This window comes from Melopsittacus undulatus, chromosome 4 (assembly GCF_012275295.1).
Source record: "Melopsittacus undulatus isolate bMelUnd1 chromosome 4, bMelUnd1.mat.Z, whole genome shotgun sequence".
Classification (NCBI taxonomy): domain Eukaryota; kingdom Metazoa; phylum Chordata; class Aves; order Psittaciformes; family Psittaculidae; genus Melopsittacus; species Melopsittacus undulatus.
This window is the reverse complement of record NC_047530.1, coordinates 14,101,241-14,125,191: the sequence shown is the minus strand read 5'-3', so window position 1 is coordinate 14,125,191 and position 23,951 is coordinate 14,101,241. Positions and strand designations below refer to the sequence as shown.

General features: G+C 39.6%; 1 protein-coding gene across 2 annotated transcripts in view; it reads left to right on the top strand.

Annotated features, from left to right (window-relative positions):
• Positions 1-23,951, top strand: part of PELI2 (pellino E3 ubiquitin protein ligase family member 2) — a 79,260-nt gene that overhangs the window by 22,271 nt on the left and 33,038 nt on the right. For both annotated transcript variants that reach the window (XM_031051809.2, XM_005152348.3), the window contains exon 2: positions 4,907-5,036. In XM_031051809.2, the coding sequence (XP_030907669.1) occupies positions 4,907-5,036 (130 nt within the window). The remainder of the gene's footprint in view (positions 1-4,906; positions 5,037-23,951) is intronic.

Genomic DNA, 23,951 nt, shown 5'->3' with positions numbered 1-23,951 from the left:
ACTGTTTTTCCATTGTTGCTAATATAAGTGCTTCTGTGGCTTTGCAGTAAACTGGAGAGCAAGGAACTGGTGGGGTTTAAAACTAAAGCATACATCTGGTTTTGTTTCCCCTTCATGTGAACCAGGGAGAGAAGCAGCAGGAGCAAACTAGCAAATGGAAGGTGGGAATGCTGCTTTTGGTAGCAGCGTTGGCCCACACTAGTTTGCTGATAGTAAAAATACAGTGTAAGCACAAACGGAATTTTTGATGTGTGGAGTATATACTACTGGATGATACCAAACATGGAATGAGAATGTACGTAAAAGGAAATACTCACTCAAGCCTGGCTTCACTTCTGCAGCTTTATTGTTTAGTGCAGCAGAGATGTTTTCTCTCACTCATTAAAGCTATGGAAACAACGGAACTGTAATGTCATTGTTCATAGTGAAGCCTGTGAAATGGGATGGTTTGCATCTAAAAATGATGAGGTACGCAGTAGAACTGTTAGTACTAGGTGAAGAAGGCAAAGTGAAATATTCCTTTTTGTCCCGGAGCAATACTGCCTGTGAAAATTATGATTTGTTCAGTTTGTAGTCTTTTAGGAGCTAGGTTGTGTAGGTTAAAAAAACAAACAAACCCAAACAAACCAACGTAAGCTACATTCAGCAGCTTCTGTGTCTGGTAAGTAGTAGATATTCTCTGTAATTTTGAGGATGACTTCCCTGGGTTGAAGTTTAACTTTTCAAGGTACAGGTCAAGATTTCTACAGCTCTTGTCCTAAATAAAGACCTCGTTTACTCTTTGCCACTGGCTAAGCTTGATCCTTTGGAAGAAGAACTAAACAAACAAAGAAAAAGCCTGTGTTACAGGCGTTGTTGATTATCTCTGAAGTAGTCAACTAAGTTCCTACAAGTCTTGTAGAAAACAGGAACTTGCCAGAGTGCTCAGAGCATGGGAGCATGTGTGGTCTTGCTCTCCAGACAGCCATGAATGCATGCAGGGGAGAGGCTTTCATTACATATGCCAACCATGGGAAAAACTTAATTGAAGTTTGCAGTTCTTATATACCAATGTCCTCAATTGTTTGATGTAAATCTGTAGGAAACTGGCTTTGATAATTATGGTGCCCATAACCTATGCCAGCACCACTCCCTTATTTGCAAGGAGTAGTGCTATCAACAGAGATAATTATCCCACAAGGTTTCATAATGCTAGTTGTCCCAGCATTGCTGTCACTGGGAAGCATTTGGGAAGAGCGTAGGACTGCTTTTACTACATGCATTGGTCTGATGTTTTGAAACATCTGAAGGACTTTAAGTGTCCCATAGATCTGCATGTGAAGAGGTTCATCTCAGAAGTGGTCATTGGGTCTCTGAAATTTGATTATTTTTTCCTAGTTTTGTGTGTTGTTTTGGTTTTTTTTATTTATTGGTAGGAAAGAACATTTTGTTCTAGGCTTTTTGGTGGGGTGTGGGAGAGTTCCAGCTGCAGGCTGTCTTTTGGAATTGCTGGCCATCTTGTGAAGCAACACATTGGCATAAAAATGTGCTGGTCCCTAAGATGTAATGGGCTTTTGGAGCTATTGTAAGGGTGCGGAGGGAAGAGAAATGGGATGATCCTTTTGGAGAGGGGTTGTGAGAGGATTCAACAAGGAGCTTCTGTTTATGGAGCTCCAGTTGGTTGTGGGTAAGCTTGGGGTCTCACAGTGTTCAGTAGCAGAGAGTTTGTGCCTTTAGTCCTTGTCCCTCTTCTTCCTGTGCTGTTCCATCCAGTTGTTGCTCACCAATGTGCTGCTCAGTAGGAGAGTTGAGAAAAATGAAGGCTAGGAGAGGGCTGCTTCTGTTGTTGGAGCACCTTGTGCTGGTGCTTAGAAAAGCTGGCTTGGCAAGGTGTGGGTGGACATGCCTGCATTCCTCCTCCCCCACTGTGTCCTGCAGGACAGCTTAGCTTAGAAAGGCAGGGACTTTCCAAGAACTGCTGCCTCAAGAGCAGAGTTGCGCACTTGCCAGCACAGGATGGTGGGTGGGTGAAGGTCCTGTTGGGGCTGACAAGATCCCATGACGTTACCACTGGTTCATTTGATATGTAGATGGTTTGGGTAGTGGCAAGGAAATGTGTGGCTCAAGTGCTGTGGGGAGGGTTTCTTTGTGGTGAATAAGTTGAGTCCTGGCCTAGAAAAAAATGAAGGCGTTTGCTGGCTGTAGAGAGGAAAGAGGCAAGTTTTGACACTCTTTTTTTCCTGTGAAACACATACGTATGCCTAGTAATTGATCTGCCTCTTTTCACCAGTGTCAGATCAAAATAAAACTTGCAGGTCTGTAATTAGAACATAAATAGTAAAACTACTACTCATACTCAACTGCCCTTTTGTGCAAATGAAACTCTAGAAATTGGCACAAGGAAAACTTCATGAAAACTTGTCATTGCTGATCAGGATGAATGAACTTTCACTTTGGTTGCATATCCTTCCTATTTAAAGTTTCGAAAAGGCCTTTTAACCTTGAACAGCTTCTTTCTTTCTCTTTCAAGATAATTAAATCCCAAAGACCTGAAATGAAATCAAGTAGCCTTTCTCAGTTACTTTTTTTTTGTGAAGATGAGGAAAAAACAAATAAAATAATCCTACTAGTCTGGTTTTAACTTTCAGTGGAACTACTTAGGTTCAGTCCTGCTTAACAGTTACACAAATACAAAAAGTGAAATTACAGAATACAAAGCTAGTGATGATTTTGTCAGGTTCTCAGATAAAAATACTTATAGAAAGAATGTCTTCAGGCAACCTAAAACTTGCTGGCATATTCAGGGTAACATAATGTCTTTGAAAGAAAGCATGTGTATATAATTTGTCAGATTCAAGCTGGAGAATCAAATCATTCCTATTTTAAGGCTTGGTGTTTAAGTTGCCTGGGGATCATACTGATACCATATGTCTTTCCAGGAATTGGTCTCTTGTGATGAGGATCTGCTGTGTTAACTGAGTGCTACTCTCTTGTGTAGGGTTAATAATAAGTTTCAGGATACTAGTAGGCCTAGCATGAAATAACAGTGATTTACTCATGTTGTTTTTCTGCTGTGCTGGGGAATTTCTTTATATTTCAGAGATACAGTAGCCTTCCCTGTGGAAATAGGGGTGGGAAGAACAAGTTCTTCATTTGTAGTCCAGCTGTAAAGCTCTTTATTGTGTGTCTAGCATTAAGTGTTAAATGTATATTGAAAAAAAAGTCTGGTTTTATAGAATCATAGAATATGCTCTAGAGTACTTAAATTGGAGATTATCTCAGTCTTAAATCTGTTCTTCTTTGTGCTCACAGATATTTATCAGTCCTGTAACTCGGACACTGTGCATGTGAGATTTTAAACTATCTTCCTGTGTGACACCAGGTCATCCTTACCCAAAGGAAACAGTATGTCTTCTTCAGGGCAGTGCTCCAGAGCCATAACAAGGAGACTACTTGCTTTCATCCATGACCCATTTCTCATTTATTTGCAAAAAGATACAGGGCTCTCCAACTGCATTCTCTTGTTACACAAACTAGTGAGTTACATACATAGAATGTAATGGCAGGGAACATTATCCTTTAATGTTATTTTCTGTCCTTCTTTTCCTAGTCAGTGATGGTCATAGAAGTGCTCTTACAGCCCTAGCAGTGAGTGGCTGTTGGCCTTCTGCAGGTCTACCAACAAATGATTTTGATCTGCAGATAGTTTGGATGTAGAGGCAAATCACTTTGAGGTGTATCTCTAAGCAGATAATGAGTTCTTCTGTTTTTTTTTGTTTTGGTTTTGTTTTTTTTTTTTTAGTCTCCCCTGCTTGGCAGGAAGTTAGCCACCTTTAAATTTTCCCCTTGCTTTTCCTTTTCATAATCTTTTCCTGACTGTGATATTAACTTTTAATCATAAAGGCTGTAGGAGAGGGTATATGTGATCAGTATAGAATTGACCTCACCGGTAAGACAAATGAGACTTCGAAGTGGAATAGCTTCTGTAGTTCTTCAGATAAAAGTGTGAAATCTGAGGATCAGGCATGGAGGAGACATCTGTGCAGTGAAGTAAAAGTTCCTGAGCTGAGAGTTAGCAAGAACGCTACAGGTGACAGTGCTATGATGAAAAGCATCTACCTGTTCTAAATCTTTGGGCTGGGTGGCAGTGAATTCCCTGCTCGTGCAATGCAAAGATTTTCAGTTTATCCTTTCCCTGGGGAAGGAGTTATGTCCCCCTGAGGCTGAAGACTTCTCTGAATAATTAATCTGTTGGGTCTCTGTCCTCAGAGAGAGATGAAAGAACTGTTGAAGGCTACTGTGTTACACCTGATGAAGGAAGTCAGTGAGTTTGCAGATAGTCACATAAATTAAAAACACTTGCATCCTCTTTCCTTAATAGATGAAGCCTTTGGTATTAGAGTTTAAAAACAACAAAAGTGGAAAAAACCCTAAAAAGTTGTATGTGAGTAGAATAAAATTCCCTTTCATCTAGTTTTACTTTCCCTAAATTACTTTGTTTTTCAAAATCATGCCTGTTCTTTGTTGTCTTCTCCATTCCTGCATGAGATGTAAGAAGGCCATCATAGGGTAAAAAACCCACCATTTTTAAAAAATTCCCCAATTTTTTTTGAAATTGCAGAGAAGATTTAGGGATTATTCTCCAAAGTTCCTTTGATTCTACAAGTAAAGTAGTATTTAATCAGCTTAACTACTCAGTATTTCATTAGTAGTTTATTATTTTATTAAGGATGAATAAGATATCGATCATTGGCAGGTAAAGAATATTTGAATACTCATAATTTAGGAAACAAAACTTACCATAGTGGTTCTTGCTTTTGCTCTGTGTATTTGATGACAACAGGATATTGTGACCAGATTGCTTCTCTCCTTTTCTGCATTCCAAATTGTTGGTGGTTTATGCCAAACTTTTTTTGTTTATTTCTAGGTATAATGGATCCCTCCCTAATGGTGACAGAGGGCGCAGGAAAAGCAGATTTGCCCTTTATAAGCGACCGAAGGCAAACGGAGTTAAGCCCAGCACTGTTCATGTGATTTCTACTCCTCAAGCATCAAAGGTATGGAGCAGTGGGGCATATCCTGTTTTTTCTGATGATCCTGGGTGGTGAACATCTCCTGTATTACTGCTGATTTACCTTGCTGCTTGTCCATTCTTTGGTAGTCAGATATATTTGTTTTAATGAAAAGACTGCAGTGCATTTTCTTTCTGGGAGTGTAATCTTCAATTTTAATCCAGTTACCTGTTTAAAATAGTCTTTAACTTGAGGTATGAGGGAACCTTTCTGCCACTGTTCCAAAAGTTGAGTTTGTCAGTGCTGAGCCATGGGGTAGTCAGGTGATGCAAATACAAGCAGTGTGTTAATTTCTTTCTTACTGGTTTGGTATGCCTCTTTCACCTTCAGGAAGGTAACATAGTATAAATAAAGTAGTGAATGCCTCTGTGCCTTTTTTTTTTTTGTTGCTAATAATGGCATTGTATATGTTACCTGAAGTTTAGTGTAGATGAAGGTGAAAAAGCAGTAAATATATTAACATGATTTATGGAGGAAAACCAGTAAATATGTCAGTATAGTAATATCTTAATATATAAAACTGTCCGGTTAGAGTTCTGGTTATGGAGCACATTTTAAGCTGCAAAAAGTCATGCAATGTCTCCTCTCAGAGTCTTTCTCCTAGGAGCGAAAAGTGACTAGAGTCACTGAAGGGTGAGTTCTGTGGTGATGACACACAAACGGATGGGTTGTAAGAGATGTACGTCACTTTTACGGAAACACATATCAGGGGAGGAAGAGAACCTACACCATTCTCAGATATGTGCTGTCTAACTTAGACCAAGAGAGGAATACCATTTAATACAGAGCATAGGCTTATATTTTCATTTACAATACATACCATACACAGGAAGCACCTAAACTTATCAAAGTCTACAATATTGGAGCTTGTTATTTTTGAAGATTGTATAGGGTATGCCTAGAGCAGCTAAATATGTGGTTTCTGTAAGTATTTTTCAGTGTCTGTATCCTCAAAATGAAAGCATTTGGAAGTTTCATCTTTCGGACTTAATAAACTTTCACAATAGGCCTGTAGTATATGTTTGTATGTTGGTAACTCTGGTCCGTTGCTTAAAATTTAACAAATTAAAAAAGTGTTCTATAATATACTAGCTGATGGGAATATACATGAGTGCTTGGTGGATAATCTTAATCATTTGGACTGCAGATAGTATTCCAGCCTTTGAGTTGCAGAATATTTAAATAGCTGGCAGACACTGCAAGGTATCTGGTTAATGTTCGTTTATGGTGTTACTGTAGTGAAGATAAATTGTGTGCTGTACAAATTAGTGCCCTTATAAGATAGCACAGGGCTGAGACATTAAAGCCCCTCCTTTGAGGATTTCGATTCAGTTAGATATATCAGGTTGAATGTATTCTTTTGCACTTTCTCTGAACCCTTATAAAAGCCCTTTTGTGTATTTATACTGTTGTCTGGCACAAGGCTGGTGGACTTGTGCTGGAACAGTGATGCAGTGGATTCCCGTTAGTGCTCTTTCGATGCACAGAAAGAAATCTTACATTTTAAAACTCTTTGGTAGACTTTTCTGACATCTTAGACACCAGAGCCTAAATCTGTTTCACGAGGGATGGCTTCTGCATACAGCTGCTGTGACTGGCTGCAGAAACATAGACCAATAAAAAAAAAGTGAGCTGCTTTGTTCTTGAAAAATAATGTGCAGCTTGACCTCAGGAGTTTTATTCTGCTCTCAGTCTTTAAGCCTAATTCTTTTAGGAAGATAAAACAGGGCTGCATAGGATATTAAAAAGTTTTCTTCCTCTACATCCTTCCTTCTAACTTTCCAGATACCAGTTCTCTGTTTTCCTTTGCTTGACTGTCACTGTGTAAACTGAGGCTTTGAGTAGAGAGAAATTTTTAGAGTACTGATGCTTTTTGTGTGTTGGATTTAGAAGTGGGTAGAGCAGTGATTGTCTCCATTTGTTTTGCCTTTGCTGTAGCGTGGATGCTTGAGTAAGGTGCATGGCTGGGTTTGTGCTAATTACATTAATGTAGCAGCTCAAGAACTGTAACTGCCACCAGTTTCGAGTGTCAGCCTGAAAACTGCAATAGATCATAAGAGGATGCTCGTCATGTTCCATTGTCTCTGCTATGCAGGTGTCAAGGACAGCTGGAGTAGCAATTTTTTCTGTAGTAAATTTAGCTGAGTTAATTGCGTATGAATCAGTGCCTTTTGTGTTTTCCACTGGAATGCTTGTGGTTTTGCCACTCTGCCTTCTGGAGTTGCAAAAGAAAGCTTAGAATTGTTTGGCCTTCTGAGGAAACGGGAGAACTGGCTACCCTTGATTTGGAGAAGGCTGAGGTCTTTGCGTCAGTCTTCACTGACAAGTGCTCTGAGCAGACTGCTCAAGCCTTTGAAGGCAGATTCAGGGACTGTGAGAATGAAGACCTTAAGCCCATTGTAGGAGAGGATCAGGTTTGAGTTCATCCTATGAATCTGAATGTGGACAGGTCTATGGGATGTGAGACATCCATCCGCGGGTCCTAAAGGAGCTGGTGAATGGAGTTGCTAAGCCACTGTCCATCGTATTTGAAAAGTCATGGCAGTCGGGAGAAGATCCCTTCATCCAGGGGGACCTTGACACGCTTGACAGGTTGGCCAGTGCCAACCTCATGAAATTTAATAATGCAAAGTACAGGGTCATACACCTGGTCAGGGCAATCCCAGGCACAGCTAAAGGTTGGGTGGAGAAGAGATTCAGAGCAGCCCTGTGGAGAAGGACTTGGGGGTGTTGATTGATGAGAAACTGAACATGAGCTGGCTTCAGTGTGTGCTTGCAGCCCAGAAAGCCAACCGTATCCTGGGCTGCATCAAAAGGAGCGTGACGAGCAGGTCGAAGGAGGTGATCCTGCCCCTCTACTCTGCTCTCGTGAGACCCCAGTTGGAGTACTGTATGCAGTTCTGGTGTCCTCAGAATAAGAAGGACATGGGACTGTTGGCACAGGTCCAGAGGAGGGCCATGAGGATGATCAGGGGACTGGAGCACCTCCTGTATGAAGACAGGCTGAGAAAGTTGGAGCTGTTTAACCTGGAGAAGAGAAGGCTGCATGGAGACCTCATAACAGCCTTCCAGTATCTGAAGAGGGCATATAGGGATGCTGGGGTTGTGAGATAATGTGTGTGGCAATATACACTATGAACTGTAGTGACTGAGCAAGGGGTAATGGGTTGAAACTTAAAACAGGGGAAATACAGATTGGATATAAGGAAGAAATTCTTTACTGTAAGGGTGGTGAGGTACTGGAATGAGTTGCCCAGGGAGGTAGTGAATGCTCCATCCCTGGCAATGTTCCAGGCCAGGTTGGACAGAGCCTTGGGTGACATGGTTTAGTGTGAGGTGTCCCTGCCTGTGGCAGGGGGGTTGGAACTAGATGATCTTAAGGTCCTTTCCAACCTTAACTATTCTATGATTCTGTGATTTTAAACATGACATTGGTATATACAAAAATATTCCTGAGTTTTCTAGCCTTTCATGGTGGTATGTCTTGGTATTTATTATGTCTGTCTTGGGATCAAAAGTTTCCTTTGGTAACCTGTAGTAGATAAAGACAACCTATTTTCTCCCCTGTGAAATTACTATTTCAAGCTGACTGGGGAAGATCTTTCCCACTTCAAGTCCAATTACCTGCCGAGTTGGCTTCTGCTTTGTGCTATCACAACAGCAGCTTGCATAGTCACTGGCTGCGTTCCTGCAGCTCAAATCAAGCTTCATGTTGCTACTGGAGAACAAAATGCAGCCAGACAAGTAATTACTAGGTGGGGAAGAGAGCTGCAATTTGTGCTTTGAGTGATGAGATAAAATGAAAGTATAGGATTCTTGTGATTAGTTATCTACTGTAGATATTGCATCTGCTTTGACATACTTCATGAATTTTGAGTAAAAAGACCAGAAATCCTTTTGGCACTGACAGCTTTTTGATGTTTGTTCTGGATGAGAGCTGTAAAGCTCAGCTGCTGTCAGGAGGATGCTGTGCCTGTCAGTGGTTTCTGTCTTTCCTATTGGGCTTATTTATGGTGTAATCAGTTCACGGAGCACTAATTTGTTCTGAAGTAACTTAATCACATAGGTATCTTGAGAGACTTGAGATGTGCAGAGGCAGCTTTTTTTTGGCTCATCAGACGGAGTCTGTCTGATAGTTTCCTTGGTGTAATGTCCTTATATTCTATTAAATGAGCATCACAATAACATGCTAAGTCCCTGTCCCCTTGCCCTTGCAGATAGTAGGGAATGGTTAGAAGAAAATAGTTAGACCAATTTCATTAGTAGGGCTTAATAAATAACAACTGTAACTTGGTTTGAAGCTCTCCTTCCTCAGCTTTTGGGACCTATTAAGCAGAATGCATGTCAAAGGTTTTGGAAAATCATTTTATAGTGTTTTCTAACAAAAACCAGATGTTTAGTGAAGGAAAGCGATTAAAAATTGCTGACTACAACAATTTTTTTTAATGACTTAAAGTTGCTTTTTGTTTTCATGCTCTCCCTTCAGAGGGTAGACAAAAGATTAAAAAATGCTTTCCTTGTAAACTGTTTAAACTACATCTGTTCTAAATCAACATTTAGAGTAGGTCCTACTTTAATTTGGGTGCCCTTCGAAAGCAGAGGAAGATGCAGTGATCACCAGAGCTAGTGTTAAGAAACTCATTAGTGTTACATTTCCCCATATGCTTCCACTTCACTTCCTGCAGGGAAGTGTAACCCACTGCTGTGCAGTATCTGTCAATTTGCACCTTCCTTTATCATGTCAGAAATAACCTGGGGGAATTTGGTCTTATAGTAATGGAGAGCTAAGTAGAGACTGTATCCCAGCTGAGTTTAACATGCTGTAGTGTAAGGTCAGATGCTGCAAACCTTTGCTGTCCATCAGGGAATATCCTCAATTGCTTGTGCCACTGGAAAGAGCTTCAAGTCGTATTTGTACTGCAGGCAGCAGAGCCACTCATTTCACTGGCAGATAACAATTTAACTACTCTAGCTTTATGTAGGACTTGTTTAAAACTGTCTTGTTCCAATGTGACTGGGTTCAGCATGCTTCCCTACCATTCCTAGGATTTAGAGTGGAAACTTTAGACCACCTACTGTAGTGGTGAAGGTCTGTCCTGTTCTGCATTTAGTCTACTTGGACTTTTATTGGCTGGAGTGGATCTGGTATTAGAAATGCATGTCTCCTGAGAGCTGGGCTGGTTGGAGCCTCTGGAAAGTTAAGAGAAAACACAAAACTGGTTTCAGATCAAATGAAGCTGTGTGGACTGAGTGTAATGTTCCTGCTTGTGTGGTGTTAATGCCTTTTGAACTTGCTCTTGGGGATAATGCATCATTGCAAGTTGGCATTACTAACTGAGAACCTTCCTAGAATATTAAAAAGTGAGGGCAATGTACTGTTGTGTTCCAGGTGTTTGGGTGGGCTGTGCTGCAGCACAGTTCTGAACAGCCTGATGACTGCAGGGGTTTGTACACAGTTGTTGCAAGAGTCTCAGACTGTTAGGAATAATAATGGAGGTGTTCCTAGCTACTGCTTTGGAAATATGCTTCATCGCCTCTGTCGTGGGGGGACTTTACACAAGTCTGAAGTGCAATTTTCACATTAGCTTTGAACTTCAAAGCCACTGTAGAGACAGACATTTGGATTCTAGACTGTATAGAATTAGCACATGAGACAGAGCCTGTCCTTGACTGAGACTTGTACCACAGAACTGAAGACAGATACCCTGGCATTTTAAAGAGGCAGCATGCACATTTTTCTTGTCTTATTCTCTTTCAGTGAAATGAAAGGTTACTGGAGTATTTATGAATGTTGCACATGTAGGTCTTCTCATGCTCAAAAGAAAATGTGGAAACATGCAGCTAATGACATATATGCTTTTCCTGTTATCTCAAACTTTAATGTCCAAATTAAATTGTTCTAAATGGCTGGAATGTTGTGTTTTGGAAAAAATCAGGTAGCATATACTCAGTCACAGCAGTATGGAACAGCTCCCCTGGAACAAAGGAGTTGGAACTGCGTCAGAGAGTAGAGACTCCTATGCTCCAAGGCTTTGTTGAGAGGAGCAATTATTTTGAAAACACAGAAAGCAATTCAAGCTTCATGGGCCAACAGTAACTTTTCAAAGAAACAAACAGCTGCTATTCCTGTTTTACAAATTAGAGAATACTTATTTTCCAGACTGCTTTGAGATTTTGTTGATGGAAAGAACAAAATCTAAATATTTCTCCTTTTTGGAGTCTTTTATGACTGCGTCAGTAAAATAAGTGATTTTATCTGTTCACTAAGTGAAGTACTAGAGGGGTGACTCTCCTGTGAGACAAGAAGATTCCTCATTCCACTGTTTGTAGGGCTCTTGTCTGAGATGTGTTTTATGCTTTCTTTTAGATGAAGGACTACTTTATTTCATGATCTTGCTCCTATTCAACACCAAAGACCTCACAAAGATTTTTGGAGAAAACAGGGAGTACCTTATCCTGATAATCTCTTGAAGGGATGGATCCCCAGCAAAGTTGTTATGGTGATGCTTCATTTGCTGAATGCTCCAAGCTCTTTAGTGTCTTTGACAGTCATAAAAGCAATTCAGAATTCTTTAGCGCTATGGGTTTGCTTCTACAAGATCATTATCTTTTTTTTTTTTTTGATCATCTCATGAGCTGTCCTTTCGTGGCAACAAGCTTGTCTAGCCATTGGGTCTACATCAGAGCTTGTACTTACATGACCTCCATGCAAGACTGTGGTGTGTACAGACTTGTCGTTAAATTCTGCATATGCCTGTTGTCCGTAGTGCTTCTGTCAGTATTTCAGGAAGTTCTGGACTCTGCAGATGCCTGTTGTGAGATAATGTGTGTGGCAATATATACCTTGGCCTTCTAATTTCAGTAACAGCAGATGCCTATCGCTTTGACTCGGAGAAGCTCATTAAAGGCCCAGCACTGCCAACCTTCTTGGTTATATAGTACTCTTGTTTTCCTCCAGCTCCATATCAGAGTGAGCTCAGAAAGATCTCTCCTACACTGACTTCTCAGGGAATGATGGATGCTTTCTCCTCTGCTTTTTGATACTGGCAAGAAAGGAGGGGTATTGGCCCCTATCAAGCTGAGAAACTGGATTTGGTGTGCCGAGGTCAGATTTGCATATTCCTCAACACTCTCACTCAGGTGACTACTGGCCTGGCATTTGTCTGGTTGCTCATGAGAATGAGACCAGTGTTCCAGCAGTTATCTGCCTTGGACTGGGGTCATCCAGAAGTGTTGTGTGCTTGGCCTTGGGTATTGACAACTACCACTTTAGTGGTTGCAGAGATTTCCTTCAGAACCATTCCTGTTTTATCTTAACACCTGTTTTGGTATAAGGTAAAAGGGAAGCAAACATTTTGTTTGTGGTTTTCTTTAGGTTGTTTTTTTTTTCCATGGCTCCTATGTAGCCAAAGAAACTTCAGATCCAGGGCCTCTTGTGTAGCTACCTGTAGTTGCACAGTTCTGTTTCTCCTTCCAGACTTCTCAACTGAGTGAAGACTTAGGTGACAGAGCATTCCAGTTTGCAGCTTTGATAGCTCTTGTGTCTAAAACCATACTGTTTCAGCTTCAGTGAGGGATGAAGCAAAGGAACTGGGAAAGAACCTGGAACTTTCCTGTTGATATAAACCACACTATTATATGCTTACTTTGCAGCAAGATAAACTTCTGGTTTTTTTATTGCTAGCTGATCTCAAACTTCAGTTAAGTTTAACTGAAGAGATACTTTCCTTTGTAGGATCAGATTTCTTTGGGGAATCAGGACTTTGTGGAATTCTCTGTGGAAGCTGTTTTTTGGGTAGGGATTACTGCTTCTGATTTGAGGTTCTGTTCCTTCCCCAGACAGTGCTCTTCCTAAGCAGCTGCTGTTGCTGAAGCTTAATTGCAGCTGAGAGAGGTTATTCCAGCTTTTCCCTTCCTAACCATAAGGTGTGTGCATTTTTGAATGAGTTGTGCTGTCTTCTACTGACATGAGCAGCAATGCCCCATCTCTACCACAGATAGCTAAAGGTTTGGTCATCTTACAGCTGTGTTAAAACCTGCTGTGGACTCTCTTGCATTGAAACAACTGAACCATTCCTAAAGAATAGTTCAGCTCCTGAGATCTGCCCTAGTTACATGTCACTATAATTAACACAAATGCTGAAGTGTCTAGATGCTGTACTTGGAAAAAGTTGTCATTCAGTCCTTGGCTTAAGTGTGAACTCCAGGACACTGCTATGCAGCTGGATCTTTGGGGTTGCAGTTCTTCTTGGAGTCCCTCACTGTAGGGGTGGACCTAAGCTGATCGCACAGATAACCAACCAGCCTCTCTTTTGAAGCTTCTTCCTTCACAGTATTTTGAGTATGCATCTGTTTGACATGCAGTCTCCTTCTGAGTCCAGAATTCCAGATGTGGTAATTAAGGACATTAAGATGTGGTTGAGAGATGGTGAGGGAGAGGTGTGTATTTTTTATGCTTGAGGTTTTAGAGTGATTGGTGAGTGTAATTAAAGAAAAACTCTGTACTGTGTGAATGCAAAGAGAGTGCGTGAATGGTCAAAAAAATCTTCAACAAATATTCTGTAGTTTGCACATCTGATGGCACTGTACTTCATATATCCAAACCTTACTAGTTTTGCATTTTCTACAAAGCAGGTTTGGAGGAAATGTGGAACAGGTCAGTGACTGCAAACCCACAGAAACTGGAAGGAGGACTGAAAGGAACTTTGCAGAGGCTTTGTGGCTTGGTTATGACTGGTAGCCTTAACGTAATGGCATTTACTATTGTAAACTTCAGACAATAGACTACTGTGTAAGACACTGAAATTTGTTCTCCTCCCTGTTTCCTTATGCTAGCATTTGGATTTCCATGCTGTTTTCTCTGTGCTTCAGCCCACCAAAGAATCTTACACTGTTGAAGGTCAGCAATAAGGCAGTGCCTTGGTGGTCTAGGTGGGAGGCAGGCAGGAACAAAGCTGACCTTGCTTCAGCATGGGCAGCTGCTCTTTATTTTGTTCCAAATGAGAAGCTGGCCTTGGAAAGCTGGATTGTGAAACTTCTAATAGCTCATAAAGCATTCTTCTGAACTCATCCCTCCCCCTCAAAGCTTTCTGAAATCTTGCTGTTTGGTGTTTTGTCACAAAAATTGACTCTTGCTGTTTGAGTGTAATAAATAAACTGTAAGTCAAAACAAAATGCTTGCAATTTGCTAGAGACAATCCATGTTAAATAGCTTAAAATATCACTGTGTTATGATCTTGACTGTTGCTGGGAAGGTCTAACTCTAGTTTCCTTGGTTAAAAATATCTTGGTATCTGTATACTATAGTAGCAGATAGTGCTGGAGTAGAAAGTATCACTGTGTCATTACATGATGCATGTAAAAAAGCCAGGACTCTTCTTGAGGAACTTTTTTTTAATTCTGGAAATAATAGAAAAGATTTCATAAAAGCATGAGGTTGCATATCTATTAAGTTCCTTTGATTATGTGAATTTACTCAAGGTCTCAGTTAGATTATGGAAGGATTCAGGCTATCAAGTTAAAGTAGCCCTATTCATTACTAATTCACAACTTTTCCAGAAATGTTTTTGTCAAATACCTATGTAATGTGCGTATTTAGATGATGCAGCATGTATTTTACGGATATTTTTCTGAACTGCTTTTATGGCTTTTGCCATGGAAATAGGTTAGGAACTGGAGAAAAAAAAAAAGAACACATTCCAATTCTTATTTAAAGAATACTGTAATTTTTTGAGAGAGAATTTGTAGCTTTAGTTCAGTGGCTATAAAACTTGTTACAGTAAAATTTGGGTACAGAGTTCATTCAGTAAGTCTAAATAGGAGCATATGATCTGTACCTTGTACTTTGTTCAGATATTGGACAACTACTATTTATTTACCATCAGTTACTTTGGCAGAATGCTTTTCTTCCTATTTGCTGTGAGGTTTAAATCCAGACCTTCAAGTTCAGGATGCTTTTTCCTGGTAAGTAGGTGTGAGGACCATCCGCAGATCTTGACTGATTGGCCTGTACCTCCCCTGCAAACCTCTGACATCCAACTTTATTTCTAATCCCTAGTGCTTTAATCTCCCGCTATACCAGTATCTGCATACTTCCTGCTGTCCTGTCTGCAATTACTTTTGTTCCATTTTTCCTCACATTGTAAACTCTTGATGTGGAACACTGTCTAATGCTTTGGGAAATTGACAGTTGTGTGGTGGCAGTGATAAGGTGGCATTGCATTGCTGGATTCCATTACCTTAAAGAGGTATTTCCCTTCCTGCATTCTCTTTCTCTCTCTAGATGAAGATGTAATTGCTAAGATAAGAAAGTAGGGCTTTTGGCAGAAACTGATAGATACTTTGCTGGGGCAGGTTGTCTTCAAGTATGCAGTTTGGTTGTATGTGTAAGCAGCGTAAAGACTTGCTCTCTGATGCGGTGTTTTGGGTGAATTGCTGCAAAGTTATTAGGCTGCGAGTTAGTTCCTAACTTTGCCAAGGTTTGGGGTTGAGGGGGTTGCATTAAACTCTTAAATAATAAACAAACATGATCTGGCTGTGACATAGTTTTGAAAGGGTGCATTCTAAACTTATTATGAGAAGATGACATACTATGTGGAAATAAGCTGAAACAGAAGCTAGTGGTTAGTCTTTTTTCCCCTTACACAATCTTCCTTGTATCTTATGAAAATACATATAATGCATAACTTAGGGGACCTTTGATATGATCAATTTCTCCCATCCCCTGCCAGTTACCCATTTTGTGCTTCTCTACTTCATGCTTTTCTTGTCACTGGGAGGTAAGGGACACCAAGAGTACTGAGGTTGTAGGGGGTGGTTCGGTTTTGGTTTTGTTTTTTTTTTGGTGGGTTTTTTTGGTGTTTTGTTTTTTTTAGTGTTTTTCCTTTGTTGGCCAATATAGGTATAGGTGAGATGCCTTTGGTGAGCTTCTTAGAAAGTATTCTGCAATGTTCTTTTTGGAAAGATAATGTTAAAGCTGCACTCATGTTTTTTTTAAAAGAGAATTTGCCTGCTCATTTTGCATGTAATATATAAAACATGCACTGTGCTTAGCACTCACTACGTTTGTAGTGCCTTGTTCCTACTGGAATACATAAAGTAAAAATAGTCCAGTATGCTCAGGAATTGAGATTTGATGTGTCCCAGTTTTCATTTGTACTACTAATGCTTGCACCATGTTGAACCATCACTCTGTTGGTAGGAGCTGATTCTTTTTTATTTTCCTCTAAGCTGTCAAATGAGAAATTGGGTTTTACCATAGCAAGTTTCTTGTCTCTGAACAGAAATCACAGCAGTGTAGCAATAGAAAGGGAGGGGATGTGTTGTCAGAATGTTGACATACACCGTCAGATCTGGGAAAGATATTTTAATTTAAAATGTAGAATTACAGATTGTTAATAATTTGTTTTTAATGCCTGTGTTCATGAAGATAGTTCAGAATACCATTGGTTCTGGCTTAAATCCTAAATTCTTCATTGAGTTCTAGTTCTGAATCTTTGTAAAGAAATAGGTCTTAGCTTTGTTAAGGCAGGAAATTGTAGTATTTATTGCACTGCTGTTTGTTCCTGTTTTGTGAAGGGGTATCTTGGGATAATAAACATGCTTCTATAATTAGAATATTAGTTACAGTAAATTATCTCTTAATTTTACTATTTCATACTGAAAATCAGTACTTCATATGCTTTGCTAAGTAAAATGCACAAAAATAAGCATTAAAAATTACATGTTACAGACTTCAAACTCTTCTGCTGCCTTTGTATTTTACTTGGTATTTGAGACCTTCTGCTACTGAAGGCAAAAATGCTGTTCTTTCATAGTTGTCATTTCCTCAAAACTATTATTTTCCTTAGAAGCTAGTCTGAACAGAAAGTGTCTGTCATCTGTGTGCATGTCTACCAGCAGAACACTGATTTTTTTTCTTTTTTTTTTTTTTTTTTTGAGCTCCTAGTGTCACAAATAAAAGGAGTCTTTCTGGATCTGGACAGAATTTCAGATCGTTTTTCCTGCAGCATTTGCACTGGAGAAGCTTCATAGTAACAACTCAGCTTTTTTCTTCCAGAAGGAATGTCTTGTCTTTTGTTCTTACAACTTAAGCGCATTGTTCTTTTATGAATGCCTTTTCCAGATGCTGTGGGGTTTTTGTTTGTTCTTAACTAAAATTGAAAATAAAAATCTTGAATTCATTTGTGAAATTGCGTCTGAATTTCCTAACAGAAGTTAGTCAGGTTGATGTGCAGAGATACAAAGCTGCAATTATCTCTAGCTTCGTTACTCCCGTGGGGCTTCATTAAAGTGGCTCCTCTTTAGCTGCTTCTGTTGCCCAGCACCATGAAGTTTGGCATTCAGCAGACACAACAAATATTTCTTGTGTGTAGCGTTCCATACCTGCAGATGGAACGTTTAACTGCCCTTTTTCACTGCTGTTGTAGCAGTAGGAAGATCTGTGTGAAGCCTGAGAGACATAGTATTTAAACCTACTTGTGTGACGGTGATGTAGCAAAAGTATAGACTGTTTTGTTGCATCAGTTAATTCATTGCTCTCGGCTACAGACAGGGGCAATTGTATCTCTGAAATAGCATTAAACTGGTATATTTCTAATATTGTTTAATGCAGCTTGACAGGCACTCAATACTTTAAAACCTTATGCTTACCTTTGAGCAGTGAGTATTAAATGTTCTGGTGTTGTGCATTATTTTGTTTCATTGTAGTGGAAGACAGGACTATATGAAGGATGACCCTGCTTTTTTTTTTGTAAGTGGTGTTGTCATCAATTACTGAAGATAATTTGGAGCACCCTGTCAAACTCTGTTATGTATGTTAAATAGCATATATGAGAAACTCGTTCAGGAGGTTCTAGTCCAAAAAAAATCCTTGCTTGCCTACATAATAATTCAAGGAATCTCCTAAGTCATCACTAGTGACAAAACTTTCTCTGGCATTTCTGCAGCTTCCTGAGGATTTTTGCTGGTATAATAAAGGACACTTTCAGAAAGCTTATGAGGAAGTAGGAAGAGGGAATGTATACTGAACTACTTACCCTCCTGTTCTTGTTGAGGAAGGGGCAAGAGAATAGCATGAATACCAGAATCTAGTTTCTCATACATTTCAGTTATTTGAGCCCATTACAGTATCTTTTGTACAGCTGGAGTAATGAGGCATTCTTTAAGTTTGTTAGGAACATGAGAAAGCCTTGGCTGTCTTTCACTTCCTGAGGGAGGTGAGCATGATAAAGCTTGCACAGCATGTCTGTTCACTGGAGAGTTATGAGGCAAGTCCTGGTTTATTGATATGTGCTAGAAGAATCATAGAATAGTTAGGGTTGGAAAAGACCTTAAGATCATCAAGTTCCAACCCCCCTGCCATGGGCAGGGACACCTCACACTAAACCATGCCACCCAGGACTCCGTCCAGCCTAACCTTGAGCACTGTCAGGGGTGGAGAATTCACAGTATCCTTGGGCAACCCATTCAAGTGCCTGACCACCCTCACAGTAAAGAACTTCTTACTTATAGCTAACCTAAACTTCCCCTGTTTAAGTTTAAACCTGTTCCTCCTTGTCCTGTTGCTACAGTCCCTAATGAAGAGTCCCTCTATTGCATCCTTGTAGGCCCCCTTCAGATACTGGAAGGCTCCTATGAGGTCTCCACACAGCTTCTTTTCTCCCGGCTGAACAGCCCCAACCTTCTCAGCCTGTCTACACAGGGGAGGTGCTCAAGCCCCCTTACCACCCTCTTGACATCCTCTGGACTTGCTCTAACAGCTCTATGTCCTCCTCATGGTGAAGATACTTTTAAAATGACTTTCCAAGAATCCTAAGTGGCCAAAGCCAGAGCAAGAGCACTTGCTGGCTTGGTGATTCATTATTGGTATTATCAGTAGGGGAATTCCTGAAGAGTTTTAATGGTCTGCTAAGGGTGTGAAAAGGTAAACTGGGCAATAAAGGGACTGGGATTGAATTTCTTAGGACTCCATCTGCAGGGTGGGAACTCTGTGGATGGGTGTGCTCTTGTTGATAATGTGCTGATGTATAGAGAACCTGGGCATGCAGATGGTCTGATTAACTGTATCAATACCCTGTTGTGTGTAATCCTAAACAAGTTACTGTGGTTCAGCTGCCTGGTCATAACAGTTGAACTGTGCTATTAATATGGTAAGTGTGAGGAAGCTTACTTGGTTTTGGCCAAGAGGAGTAAAATCACTGCTAGTGTCCCACAGTATTGTGTAACACTAAAGTGAGAATTGTGCACAAGGGTGGTAGAACAGCTCACTGATCGTAACTGGTACATTGTATTTTCCTTATTCTCTAAAATATTATGTTTTTTTAGCTAATGATACTCTGATATGAAAAGTCAAGAAACAGACATGGGAAAGAGCTTTTATGTGATTTTTATAATCTTAACCACTACCAGCTGGCTATTAACTAAAATCCCAATAAATTATTTGTGGAATTTAGCTGATCACTAATAGAATTGCACAGCAGAAATTTACAGCACTAAACACATCATTTAAAAATTTTTCATTAAAAAAAATCAAACAAACCCAAAACAAAACAAAAAAAAAACAAAGAACCTCACATAGCAAATCCCACAAACTTCATTTGACAATATTATTAGCAGTTTAGCTGTCAGAAGGGTAAATAAAATAAGGGTGGCTCTATAGAGTGGAATAAATGGTTTGGTGATACAGTTCTTTTTTTTTAAAGAGGCATAGAACTTTAACCAAAATCCCAGCAATGCTGAATACTTGGAGGGTTTCAGCAGGGTCTATAGCTGTTGCAGCAGGGTCTATAGCTGTTGCAGCAGGGTCTATAGCTGTTGCAGCAGGGACAGTATCTTGGAAGCAAGAGATTTCTACACTTGGTGAAAAGGCGTGCTATAATTCTTGGCTTGGATTAAGAGGGAAGCAGTAGGAGTAAGGGAATGGCAGCACTGTATAGTCTGTGATGATGAGGCTGCTTAATGAAATACTGTATGCAGTTCTGCTGCCAGGTTTTCAGAGGGATTTTGAAATACTGGAGAGGATGCAAACAGCAATTGCAAAACTCAGTTGAAGGAGGGAATAGACTGACATGAAATGAAAACTGACAGCTTAAAGTAGCTATTCTTCAAGTTACTTACCGCAGCTACTTGAGAAACTGCCATTGCCATGGCAGAAAGTGGCTCACAAATTTGCTTACCAACTGCAGAAACTGGCTGGCAATTTAAACTGGCTGCTGTATGAAAGCTGAAACTCCTTGAAGAGCAGCCTGTTTTACTTCTCAAAGACTACGGAGCTCTGTTAGTGTGCATTCTGTGGCCATGAAAATATAGGATGCTAAAAGGCATTCTGTTCTAGGAGGATCAATAATTAGAGCTAGAAGCTGAAGCCGTACCAACTTGAGCGAGAAGCTTTTTAGGAGAATAGTTTACTATTGGAGCAAGTTAGTAAGAAATGACTTAAAATCTTGGTGTCTTTTAGTATCTTGAAATCAAATTAGCATGGAGCAGACTGAAAGATGTCAGGCATGGTCTACTTAAAAACTAATATTGGGACAGGTGGATGAAACTGGAAGATACATGGTATGGGGAAAATTTGAGGTGGTACAGAAATTAAGATTTTTAAACTCTTTAATTATAATTAAAGTGCTCTTTTGGAGAAAATAGTGCCCAAGGGTCATTCTGAAGCTGTTGCTTACTCTTTTCTTTAAAGATGGGGTGGGGGGTGAGGTAAAGTTGTGTTGCTTTAGCTGTGACGGACTGAGAATGATGGAAAATATTCTTGGTTACAGTAGCCACTGTTTGCAGTGCATGAAACTGGATTGGAGGGAACTGGATGCTATAAAAACAGGGCTGTTTGCGAGTAAATGCCAAACTTGAGGCTTTTATGTGAAGAAAATTACAATGTTTATAGAGAGACAGTAGTATCTATGTATACAATGTGGGTGGAAAACCTGGGAAGCGTTAGTACTGAAAGATTAAAGGAAGTTACTATCTTTATTGCCCAAATTTGATTTGTAGCTTCAGCTCTGTCTGCAGAGGCATTGTATTGTGGGGAGGAGGTGGTCCTGGTTAAATCATGGCAGAGGTAAAAGCCCATGCCTTCATGGATGTGAAGAAAAGCCTCTCAGCTGTCAGGGCTTTTTGCTTTCAAAGCAGATGCCATCCACAACTAACAAAGTAGAGATTTAAGAGTTTATTTGCTACTCTGTTATAGAGGCTCAATAAGAAAATCAAATACCAAAAAGATCCTCAAACTGAAGCTTGTATTTAATCTGCAGAATTGTAAATTTGGAATGATAATGTATATAGTGTAAAGAAGTGGTTTAGAATCAACCATGAATTTTAATTTATAGCTTCTGTCATCCCTTCAAATCCCTGTGTTACCTGTATTCACTGACGTAACTTAATAGTCAGAGGATGAATCTCTTGTGTGAAACCAGTTTTACATCAGTTGCCATGTACAGGAGCTAAATGGCCACAATGAGATACTTTCATAAAGGGTATTTATAAATTACTTGTTATAGCTATTTTATTTAGTAAGGGGCTAATACAGTGGGATAGATTAATGTAGCTGAAAAACCCTTTTAGTTCTGAAATGTTTTCTACATATTACTTCGCTTACTGGGCTTGCTATTAATAAGTTATTATTAATAACTGCCGTTATCCCAGAGAATCAATAAAGCATGGGAGAGGCAATGTAAACATTAATGTTTTAGTAGGACTAGGCATGCTGACACAGTAAATTGTTCTAAGTCATTTGCAGGTGGGCAGTGCATTCATTTAGAGATGCTCAAACGTTTCCTTACATACTTATAGAAGAACTGACTAGGGGTTCCACTACATTTTTCTAAAAGTACTTAATTAAAGCTGTTTGTGTACAATCTGCACGTGAAGATAGTATTTCTTTGACATTGCACTCTGTGTGGTCTATGTTTCTCCAACAATACTGTTACTTAATACTTGTTTTTAAGAATCACTGTATCTGTACTAGCTTGTTGGGTTTGTTATGAAAACTGATAAGCTTTTTTCAGTTATAATTAAATGTGAATTTTAATACATTCATCAGTTACTGCTTTTGGAGAGATTATATTTTACTTTGGATTTCAATTTATTATATTCTAAAAATATATAAGTTCTTAATATTTTTTTTTAACTTGGCATTTGATCTGGACTGCCATTTTCATGTTGTCAGTAATCAGGCTTCCTGCTAGTTTTTGTAACTTTGCAGTTGATAACTCGTGAAAGAATCAATTGATTGCAGTGCAGATATCCACACTGACCTCTTTGGCTTAGCATAGTGGTGGCTGATCAGTTTTTGCAATTTTATCTTTGCAGTCACTGTTGCCTATTTTATATTATTAAAAGGCTATTTGTAATTTTTCTACTGCTGCCTGTGTTAGATAATCCGATCATTTATTTGTAGACAGCAGTTGTTCGAAGGAGTATCTATAGCTCCTTCCAGGTTCACTTGTATACAGTTGACTTCATTTGCTGTTTGTACATTCAGCATCCTGAGAATTCTTTTGGATACCATCCACATATTAAAGAAGTGTACTGGAATTTGACTAATATTTCACTTAAAGCCATGTGATTTAAATGTTTTTAATTATATAATCTATGTAACATATATTTTCCAAATCATGCAACAACTGTCATTAGATATTTGGTCAAGAGACAATAAAGGGTTGATATGTCTGAGGTGAAGGTGAGTGCAGAAAAAAGGGACAGGATAGTGCAAATGATTTAGACAATTCTGGGAATGCTTTTATGCATCAAAGTCGTAATGGGACATTCTGGCAGAGGACTTTCAGAAGGAAATCTTCTGTTCTTATGTGCAGCATAATTTTTATGCTGGAGTCATCAAACCTTAGAAACTAATGTTTGTCTGTAATACACGCAGTTTTTGGCACATGAAATGCATACACGCTAAGCTAAAAACCTGTGTAACAGTCAACAGGCTAAACTTCAGATCTGGTTGTGGATGAAAGATGTTGTCCTTCAAACTGCTAAGTTGGTCAAAACCACATTAAATGGAGGGTATCTATCTCAGCTCATGGTTCCAGACATGTCTGGGGACTTATGCACAAGCTGTTCCTTTGGGAACAATTGTGTTCATGGATTGAAAAGAGTGAGTAAGCAATTATCTCTTCAGCTGAATACAGTGTGTAGGTGTCTGTACTAGCACACTTCAACTAGCAATCTCCAGTTCATATGCTGCCTGCAAGGCAAAGCGGTGAATGTCTCGCCAGCAGTCAAAAACATGAAACTTGGGGCAAAGTCTTTTAGATGTGCAGAGCTGTAACTTGACAAAGTTACAGCTGGTGGTGTTGTACAGGGGAGTTCTGCAAGCTCCTGACGCAGCATGTGTGTTATGCTACGGTGTAAAAGGTTAAGAAATTGAATATTGGGGGGGAGGAGAGTGCATGGCTTTGGGTTTTTTTTTTACTTGCTTTTCAGTAAACTTGTAAAATTGTAGATGGTGAGGTGATATGACTGTGAAATGTCACATATTGCCATTAAAACTCTCAGAGACATGTATCTAAATTTGTAAGTTCTTAAATTTAAGCAATAGTCTTGAACTCATTTATCTTTATTATGGGTAGCCTAACAGTGCTGCTAATTACTCTTAACTGTCCCAAGACTGAGAGCTGAAGCTCTACCAGAAGAGTTCAGTGCAGCAAAGCTTCCCCCCCCCCCGTGTTAAAACCTGATTTAAACAACTAATTTAAGAAATGAGGTAGTTTAAGACACTACATTAAAAACATGGTTTAAATCATCAGTTAACACTGTTAAATGTTAATTTCTATGTAAAGAACTTGTACCCAGTCATGCTGGGGGCAAAAGGTACTTCATGTGCTTTTTGCTGCATGTAATTCCATAAGCCGCCTGTATTTTCCATATAAATGTAGGCTGCTTTATCCC